The 10,422-nt window shown below is 46.2% G+C and overlaps 1 protein-coding gene across 2 annotated transcripts in view; it reads left to right on the top strand.

Annotated features, from left to right (window-relative positions):
• The first annotated feature begins 3,001 nt into the window (after nt 1-3,001).
• The window catches only part of DAPK1 (death associated protein kinase 1), a 214,514-nt gene continuing 207,093 nt past the window's right edge, over nt 3,002-10,422 (top strand). For both annotated transcript variants that reach the window (XM_081236405.1, XM_081236404.1), the window contains exons 1-2: nt 3,002-3,225; nt 4,075-4,244. In XM_081236405.1, coding sequence (XP_081092531.1) covers nt 4,183-4,244 — 62 coding nt within the window. In that variant the 5' untranslated portion in view covers nt 3,002-3,225; nt 4,075-4,182. The remainder of the gene's footprint in view (nt 3,226-4,074; nt 4,245-10,422) is intronic.

The following is a 10,422-nucleotide window of genomic DNA, read 5'->3' as shown; positions in this document are numbered from 1 at the left end:
CTTGCCCAAGAAATGGTTAAGCCTTAGACTTCAAATCTGACCCACTAAAAAACTACAGTCCTCTCTGGATTCTCTCATCTCTCATCAGCCTATAGATGAAAAGGATCAACTGAGAAACTCAATGCACTGAGGAGCCATGGATCCATTAGAGGGCAGAAGCCTGGGTCCCTGAATGACTAGGTGGAGTGGAGCCCTTTCTCTAATCTCTGCAAACCTCTGTGCTGACAGCAAGAAATAAGCCTTAAATGTGTCAAACCTCTGAGATCTGTGGAGTTTTATAGCAGCAGTTATTTTGCCCTGACTAATGCAGTTATAAAATAATGTCCTAAATTCTATACTGGAGTCTGTTTTAAATGTTATCACCATTATTATCATAAGCCATAGTCCATATCATATTCAAGTTCTTTTCATGGAAGTCCTTTCCAGCTTGAATCTCATAATATCAGGATTATAGTATTGTCTTCCATAGCAGAAATGTCTCTCAGAGCTCTTCTTGCTTGGACTATGATAGAAAATATAACACCAACATTCTGATGTATTTTATAATGTAAAAAACCCTGTCTCATGCATTATTGTTTTAGAATCTCCCAGCAACTCTGAGGAATACACAAGGGTCTATTATTATCCTCATTTTGCAGGTGGTGAAACTGAGACTAAAGGATAAAGTGGAGAAAACAATTTACAGAGTTGTTTGAAGATAAAGCAAGAGAATAATTTAGTCTGCCTGGCATTTGGTACATGTTAAGAATTAAGTTTTCTTACATGTTATGTATTGCCTTGTAATAAACCACCCCAAAATAATGACTTAGAACAGCAGCAATCATTTATTCTGCCAGCAGAATTTGGGCTGTGAAGACACAAATAGCTGCGGGTGGGGGTAGGGTGGAACAGCTGGCTTCCTTGGGCTTCTCTCTTTCTGTGGTCTCTCCACATGGTCTCTCCACATGGCAGCCCCAGGGTAACCATGGCAGCTGAAGGCTTCCCGAGTGAGTGGAGAGAGCAAGAGCAAGAGAGCAAGCAAGAGAAAAAAGAGAGAGAGAGAAAGAGAACGTTAGGCAGAAGCTCTAACACGTTATGACCCAGCCTTAGAAGGATATCACACTGTGTCACTTCTACTACATTTTCTTAGCATCAAGCCACTACAGACAACTCATATTCATAGGGAGGAGAATTAGACTATGCTTCTTCATTGAATTTTGGGGCACATTTCCCCCTCTACAATGCTTTCCTGAATTAGTACAGACATGAAAATAACAGGTAAGGGACACAGCCAGGGTCTTTCACAGCTAGAGTTAAATGGTTCCACCACTATTAGATCCAAATGTGTGACTCCCAAGCCCCTGCTCTTTTTCACTACTCCAGAAAACCTCCTGTGATCAGCATGTCGAATAGGGAAGACATGCTAGTCCCCAAACAGAGGCAGTTCTTCTCATTGCCTTGGAAAGCGCACTTAAACATGTATTTTGCAGGAAAATGTTACCCTTAAAGCAGTCATCCATAAGCACTTTCCAAGTTTCCAAGTATCTGTGTTTTTAATTCCCCGCCAACAGATGTATTCATTTGCATTTCCCCTAGATGAACCACGTTTTTTTGTTATTTTTGACTGTATATCTCACCTCTCAAGATCCTTTTGTATTAATTTCCAAACCCATCACTAAGGTTGATGCCGCCACCCAATTTGTAATCTTCCCTTGATTCCATCATCATGAATGTGTGCCCTTCCTGTGGGCCACTGAACGAAATGTTCTTTAAGAGGAGGGTCTGACATAAGATCTGAGGGGCATTCTTTTTTTTTTTCTCCCAAGAATTTCTATTGAACTAAAGAGAGTTTAAACCATCTCATTTTAGAAAATCTGGAAATTTGAACGATGACATGGATCTGAAATCTCAGAGCGTTCACATACCGGTTTTTGTAACTCTCAGCAGTAAGGCAAATTTCCCTATAGGAGCTTTTCTCTGTTTAGGGATCCCCAGCAGTCCCTATGGGGAAACATCCTTTTTGTTCCCCCTGAACCCTAGGGCTTGGTGGGGGCCTGGGGTAAGAAGTAGAGAGAATGGATAAGGGTCTCCAGTGTAGACCAGCACAGTCCACAGGAATATAACTGCAAGCCACATAGGTACCATATTTTCTAGTATCTGTATTTTAAAAAGTAAAAGGTGAAATTAATTTTAATAATATATTTCATTTAACCCAATATGTACAAAATACATTTGAACATGCATTTCATATTAATATAAAAATATTCAAGAGATTTTTTCATCCTTATGTCCATACCAAGTCTTGGAATCCCATATGTATTTGACACTTCTTGCACACCTCATTCCGGACTAACCACATTTCAACTCATCAATGGACAATACTGTACTGGACTGCACACATAAACCCTTCGTTTCTGTTGCTGCATTGGGCCTCTGAGACCTCAAACCTTTCTTCTCTGGTTTCATACCTTCTTACAGTTCAGATCTCAGCTCAAAACATCTATCCTGAACAGAATAGGTGTTTCCGTTACCCTGCAGTATTGTCTCCATGGAACCAATCCCTTCTAAAATGATCTCATTTATTCGTTTACATATTGATTGTCTAGCTTCTCCACCAGAATGTAAGTTTCAAGAGGGCAGGGATTTTTTTAAGCCTATTATGGTCTCTGTGATTTTCCGGTGCCGAGCACCGTGCCTGGACCACGCGGGGCGCTCAGGACACCTCTGCGGGATGAAGGAATCTCATTTCTCTGGAGCCTCGCCGAAGGGGGCAGCGTAGCAGCGTGTCACAGGTGGGGCGCCCATGTTGCGCGCGGCCGTGCTGGCTGAGCTCCTGGCGCGGGTGTGGGGCGAGTGGGTGTGTGCGGGGGTGTGCGCGGTAGAGCGCGCCAGCGAGTCCAGAGCGCCGAGCGGGGAGGAGCAGCCAGCGCCGCGCAGCACCCGCAGCGCCGGCCCGGCCGGGCAGCTCGGAGGTGGGTGGGCCCTGTCGGCAGCCCGCCCGCGGGGTCCCCATTGGCCGCCTGCCGGCCGCCCTCCGCCCGGAAGGCGGCGAGGAACCGAGGGGCTGCTCCGGAGCAGGAGTGGGAGAGCCCGGCCGAGCCGACGCCGGACGGACGCGCGGGATCCGCGCCCCCACTCGCTGCCTCCCTGCTCTCCCGCGGCCGCCCCGCTTGTCCCCGGCGCTGGCGCCTACCGTCGACCTCTGACAGCGTCCCGGAGAGACCCGGGCAGCTCCCGGGCGCCCGGGTGAGTGGCCGCTCGCGGCTCCCCGTCTCCTCCCGGGCCCCGCCGCCTGCTTTTGCTTTCGCGGCCGCGGCGCGGCGGGGTTGGCCCGGGCAGCGCCCAGGGCAACCGGGAAGGCCGAGGCGGGGTACACTTGACTGAGGGGAGAAGGGGAATCGCAGCCAGGAGATGCCCCCAGCCCCGCGGGCCGCGTGGGAACAGGTGGCGCGGGCCGGGCGCTTTGTGTCGGGACGCGGAGACCGGGAGCGGGCGGCCGCGCCTCCCTCAGCCGCTCCCTTCCCTCCCTTGCTCCCCCGGGCGGCCGCACGCCGGGTCGGCTGGGTAACGGAGCTGGAGTCGCCAGGAATGTGCCTCTGGGGACTGCTTGGCTCGAGGGAGGAGAGAAGGTGGCTGAGGCGGCCGGGGAGGTGCGGGAGCCGAGAGGTGGCGCGGGGGTTGCACCGCCGCTCCAGGCAGGAGACGGATGCTTCCAGCTAGGCGCGTTCGGCCCCGGCGAGGGCTTCATTCTTCCGCTGCGCCCCTGGAGGTGGGGAGCTGGGTGGGCGTGTGTGCAGAGAAAGGAGAGGCGGGGAGGCCAGCCACTTCCGGAGCGGGTTCTGATCCGTGCCGAGCGCCCTGCTTTCGGGGACGCGGACCTTGGGGTGCGGTTGTGCCCGGCCCCACGCGTGCGCCGGAGATGCGGGGCTGGGGGCGTCTCTGGCCCGGGTTTAACAAAGAGTGCTCCTCTCCACACGGCGGGGTGCGGCAACTCCGGAGAGGTAGTCTTCAGCGAGCGAGTCTTAGCCCTGGGGAGGGGTACTTCGTTTTGGGGTTGTCATTTTATTGTTGTTATTGCCTTTTTTTTTTTTTAAGGACTGTTGACTGATGCATGAGGGGCCCACGGAGGCGCAGGAGCGGTGGTGATGGTTTGGGAAGCGGAGCTGAAGTGCGCTGGGCTTCCGTGAGGCGTGACAGTTTATCATGACCGTGTTCAGGCAGGAAAACGTGGATGATTACTACGACACCGGCGAGGAACTTGGCAGGTACTGGGGGTGCCGGAAGCGCACGTTTCTGGGTTGTGGGAATGCACAGTACTGCGGGCAGTGGGTGGTAAACAAATGCAGTTTGAATTCAGGCGTCTCCCTCGTCCTTCCAGGAGATGTGCAAATTATAGAGAAAAGAGTTAACTAACCTAGCAAGGACTAGGGACCAGAAATATACTACCTAAAACAAGGGGCTGGCGGCGGAGAAGCTATTTCAGTGTTAGATTGTGATGCAGAGTGTATTGATCAAGACCCCTGGACAAGAATAGATTTAGTTGTCTGCAGTAACGCTTGTCAGCTTTTACCCTTCTGAGACAATGAGGCAAAAGCTGAGATATAGTTGAAACTGGAGTTAGCTTCAGTTAACTGTGAGTTAGCCCTTATGTGTACAGAGAGTACAAACTAATTCATAGGCTTTTAAAGGCTTAATACTTTCCCTCTTTCTGAATTTTCAAAATAGCATGCACAAGTATTGGTAGGTCACACATGGAGACTTGCCAGATGTTGATGTTGGGTTTGGATTTTGAAACTTCCTTGAACCAGGAATTTAATTACCCAGTTGGTGTCAGTGGTTGCTTTGGTTTCATTCACAATGTTAAATTTTTAACACATCCCTAGTTGAGAGTCTAATATGTCTACCTGGATTCAGAGCATACTTCCATTGCTGCAGGAGCTGTGATTCTGAATGTGAAGCCTTTCAGTTCCAGGTGAACAAAGAACGATTTCTTTGGGGGCCTCTAAGGGCTGGATGGGTTTCCCCTTGACTGGGGATTTGACAGGGTGTGTTATGCTCTGGTCTGACTTGAGCTGAAAACCCAGTTTTCACACCTAAATTTAAACTCAACATAAGAAATTTGACTGCAGTGTATTTGTATTGTGAGTCAAGTAGGCAAAAGGATCTTTAAACTAACAAAAAAGTATGTATTTATTTACATGTGTATCAAAATATGTATTTTTCCGTATACACCTGATGTCCTGATTCAGTGCTTCCTGTTTCCCCATGAAAAGGAAATTAAAAAATACCCACACCCTAGGTGACCTTGTGAGAATTGTGAAAGTTGAGTTTAACTAAAATTTTTTCAAGTTCAAGTAATAGTTCAGAACAAAAGCAATTTTTAAAAAGATATAGTATCAAAATATTTCTGTATACATTTAGTATGGACTCAGAACATCACTGGGAACTTGTGCTTAGGGGGAGCTTACTATATATTGGGGATTTACTGAGTGAATAAGTAAGAAGGAAAGCTCTCAAAAATATTTCATGGATATGTTTAATGTTAAGGTTTAAGAGTATGTGGTTGAAATACTTGGTTTAACTATAATTAAGTCACTTTATTCCTGTGGTCTTTAGCAAGATGAGTGGTACATGGAGTTTTCCTTTGGGAGCAGGGGAAAAAGGCAAAAAAAATATGTTTAAATTCTGTTTGTGTAGTGTGGCCTGATTATATGAATTCTCTTATAAAGAAAGATGATTAAAAGTAGGTGAGATCATTGCTTTATAGATTAAGTATGTTGACCTATTTTCATTAAGATCTTTTGGTAGAATTCTGTGTTATGAGAAGGAAAAATAATGAGGCCTCCCTGTGGCTGGCGGGGGAGTTTGTGATCTTTATTTCGTGGGTGGGATGACAGGCCCTCTGCCTCTGCGATGGAGAGCAGTTTGCTCATTTGTCACTAGATTTTGCTTTGATTTTGGCTCGTTCTACGTTTCTGTGTATAATTTTCTCCCCACTGTGCAAGACTAATTGACAAATTGTTTATTGAATAATTTAATTTGTGTGACCTATGAATTTGAAAGAAGTGCTTTGACAAACTGGGAGTTGGGGATTTTTTAAAATAAAGTATACATGCTGATCTGTCTGATAGGTCTTTTGCTTTTGTTTAAAAATGCAGCAAATGGTTGATTTTTTTATTTCAAAGTTTTTTTCAAGTCCTGTGAATTTTATGTCTGCCAGGAAACAGCCACTTCCTGAAAACAAATCCTGGCATAAGATGGACATATAGGAAAGATGCTGCTTCATGTGTCACTGAGAGAAGATTGGGAGAAGAGGCAGGAGCTTAGCAGTGGAAAATGAAAGTGGGCAGATGTTTAACACAAAAGCAGGCTTGTTCTAAGCAGTGAGTTATAAACAAACCAACATCTATGATTTAAAACTTCATCCACATATCTTTAGCAGTAATCTACTTAATAGCTACTCACTTACTTTATAAATGGTCTAAGACAAAGTCCATAGCTAGAGGAGGGAGGATGGGTTTTTAAACAAGTAGGATATAGTATTTTGATTATTACTATTGTTACTTTACTTTTAGGAAAACAGTATGTGTGTACAAGGGTGAGAGTGTGTGTGTGTGTGTGTGTGTGTGTCTATGTATATTAGTGTGTGTACTGCCCAGGTGTACTGTAAAAGCTCTCTGTCAACTCTAAAGAACTTTATAAAGTATTATGATTATTTGTAGTAGTGATAGAGCAGACAGACCACTGGACAGATATTCTGGTCCAAAATTGGCTCTAGAACTTGCTAGCTGTATAACCTTGAATAGGTCACTTACCATCTCTGACCCTCAGGATCTTCATCTATAAAATGAGAGTCCTAGTGCTTATTTCATGGCTGTTGTGAATACCAAGTAAAAGAATTTTATCAGCAGTCAAGAGTTAAACAAATATAGATATCATCAGCAGGACTGGTTGAGACATGTGAGTATTCCAGGCATGCTAATAACTTGGTTTGCAACTTGATATTCTTTTTTTCTGTTTACCAATTTGGGGAAGGGAGGTCCTGTGGGAAAAGGGTCATGGGGGATACCCATTGCTGACAGCCCTTGGCCTCTCCACTCTGATTCTGAATAATGCAGCTCTGGCCTTGAACTTGCACACCCTTCAAGTAGAAACAAGTCCCTGCAGTGAAAAGGACTGTCATGGTTAGAATGTTGTTTGGTGACCTGTGTTGACTCCAGGAGGCCCTTTGGGTCTCACCCTCTATCCCAGGAGGTGGAACGAAGAACTGCTTCTGTCACATGTAGTGGTTTCTGGGAGGGGTTCTTATAAATGCGGATTTCTCCATGTGCTGTTACACTAGGTCATTTTAATGCCCCAGGTGGCTTAGCATCTCTTATCCGTTGGCACTCGGGGCAGCTGAAGGCCAGCTTGTCCCACCATCGTGCTCCAGTTACATCCCTGGCCGTGGTTCAGCCTAACCTGCGAGCCTTCTTGGCACCTCTGTGAACACCGCCTTCCTGAGAACTGGCCTTCTTTCTCTTACACTGTCTGACCTTATGTGATCTGAAGACCTGGGTCCCACCTCCTGAATAAATCTCTCCACAATGATCTCTCCCATTCAGAAGCCAAATGACTTGCTCTCTGAAGCTCTCCACTGGTCATGACCACAGACTGCACCGTCCATGCTCCATCCTTGCTTTGTGGTGTTAATATTCTTGTATAACTCCATGTAGCCGGCTTAGAAGTTCCTTCAGGGTGCGCTGTGGGCTCTTTTCTCCCCTGTGGGTGTGCAATGTGCTGTATAATTCTGGGCAAAAGTTTAATCGATGCCTGAATAGGCTAATGCAGGGCGGCAGGTACAATACTGAGACCAGAATGGGGATTTGAGATGCAAATGCTGATGCGGGTGCTGAGGCCGATGGAGAGGTGGTGTGTAGTGTGGGACAGCCCGGCACCCTCCTTTGGGAAGTGGGGAGACACCTACCTTTGCAGGATGCTATACGAATTAGAGGCAGTGGCTGTAAACATCTCACACATAGTCGCTGCCTCAGATATTATTTTTAATAACCTCTTTTCCCCGTTACAGCATTTACCACAACGCATACTCATTACTTGTTTGATTATCTGCTTCCGCCACAGCTTGTCACAGGGTTGTGACCTTGGCCTTGCTCATCATTTTCTATCTCTTATGCCTAATTAGGTGCATGACGTAGGTGCTCAATAAGTGCTGACGGATTGAATAAATGGATTAATATTTGTAAAGCACCATGAGTACACACACACATGCACATATATATGGTTACATGTATATGGCCCTCAACGAGTGATGACTCTGGTGGGGATGAACTTAGGATATTAAAGGCTGCAGCTCATCAAAATAAAAGCTGTTTTTCCTTTTGCGTTCTGTGGCTAAGGTGCACAGCAGCCAGCATATCCAAGCACAAGATCAGTTTTAAACAAAACAAAGTGGAGCATTAAGTATTCTACATTTGTTTGTATGGTTGCTGGAAGCTAATAATTTAAAGTTAAAACACTCTCATTTTGGCATAAAATCCAGAGGCATTTTAATTGACGTGAGGAATTGTAATAAACCCTGACAGTCTGAGTACATCTTCCTGTTGGTTTACTGTGAACTGCAGGAATCAGTCCTAAGACTGGCAATCCCGTGGGGATGGGAGAGGGAGAGACTTCCCAGCGTGTTTTCTCCTTGGAAGTGGGACTCGCAGGCTCACTAGGTTGACTAGTGAGATCATCCTGTAGGACCTCCCTGAATGTGAGTTTTCTCTTCTCATTTCTGCTTCTGTGTGCCCTCAGCTGTTTCCTCTGATGGGAAAGGCTGCAAAGGTTTAAGAGAGATAAAGTTCAAATATATGTATTAGAGTTAACAATCAGGAATTTTAGAATTTTGCGCATTATAGGGAGGTCTGATAACAATTTTCTAGCATGTGAAAGGAGGGCACGGTGACAGTAGTGAGTGGCAGCTGGGTTGAATGCTTGCTTGCCAGCACTGGGAATGCGCCTCTGGACCACCTGGGGATGTAGAAATTAGGTTCACTGGGACCTGGCGGGACATACCATCAGGAACATAGGGTATGGAGGCGCTAATTGATGGGGAAGCCAGGGAACGTTGAAGCGGCCTTTTTGGTCCTCTTATGCCCTTTTACCCTAGGCTTGTGTCTCACCCAGCCGCTTAGGAACCCAAAGGCCCCATAGCGTTGGCACGCCCCCGCAAAGCTGTGAAAAACACAATAAGCTTACAGAGATGGATGCTCAGATGAATTTCAGTAATTGCAATACAGGGTTTTATCAGAAGAGGTGACATTAGCAGATGTATCCTGTGGTCTCCCAGCAAAGTTGTAACCCCAGAAAGGTAGAGACCATTTCCTTCAGGCATTGGGGTGGGGGTGTGTGGATACCTTCAGAGATGGTGTGGTGGGGGGATGACGGGGGGGGAGCGACAAGGTCAAGATTAGGTGGTCTGACCTCTGGGACACCCTGTTGGGGAATGAGTTATGAACTTTCACCCCTAATTCTACCCAGTTGCAATGTGTACCTAACCTAACCTAATCAGGCATTTTATATACATGAAATAAAGCATGATTTTAATGGAAACATATTTCTGATCAGGAGACAAAGAATGCCACCTGCTGGTAGAGGGGAGGGGCTTTTGTTGGTGAAGGGTAGCCCAGGACCCTTGGGCACTTAGACCTAGAAGAAGCTGAGCAGTCAGTGAGTCCTTCCTTGTTTCATCCCATCCGTCCTTAGGTCAAGTGGCTTTCTCAAGGTAGCTGGCTATCAGGTAGCAAGAGATGGACCTAGACTCCCGAGCAGGACTGTTTTCATTATGTTCTTCACACTACTTAGGATTTGGCAATTCTCATTTTTTTGGAAGCCAGATACTGTTGATATTGAACAGAAGTGATTTGGGCAGCCATCTAATGCCTCTCCATCTTAATACGTGCTTGGAGAGGATGGTCAGGAGTAACTAGTAACTGCTTCATGGTGGGTTTCCATTTTCACCCCATGGAGAGGCTGACGCTTTGAGTGCAGAACTGTCATTGGCACTTGACAACACATGTGACCTTCTCGCCTCTTCCAAATGGCTTGTGCCCCATAGTTATGAATGGTGCTCATACGTGCCGTAGTTTTACCCAAGTGCCAAAGTCCATAATTTAGCTTTTTAGAAAGTTCACAGAACACTTTCATTATTATTTGACCTTTGAGTCATGGAATGTATAAGAGTCGTCGCTCTGCCCATTAGGCCACCCCCCTAAAAGACAGTTTCTCATTTCATTAAGTCGCCCTAGTCTGTCTGGTTTAAGGCTGGGGTGTGATTGTTTGAGGCTTTATGTGGAAGGTGATACTTAATTGTTTTGCTTTGGTTTGCTGTGGTGAGTTATCACAACAGAATGCATCAACCCTCGGCCTTGAGAGAGATTATATTATAGTATAATTATTTAT

This window comes from Mesoplodon bidens, assembly GCF_964165515.1.
Source record: "Mesoplodon bidens genome assembly, chromosome: 6".
Classification (NCBI taxonomy): domain Eukaryota; kingdom Metazoa; phylum Chordata; class Mammalia; order Artiodactyla; family Ziphiidae; genus Mesoplodon; species Mesoplodon bidens.
Note: the sequence above shows the minus strand (reverse complement) of the source record. Positions and strands in the feature narration are given on the sequence as shown.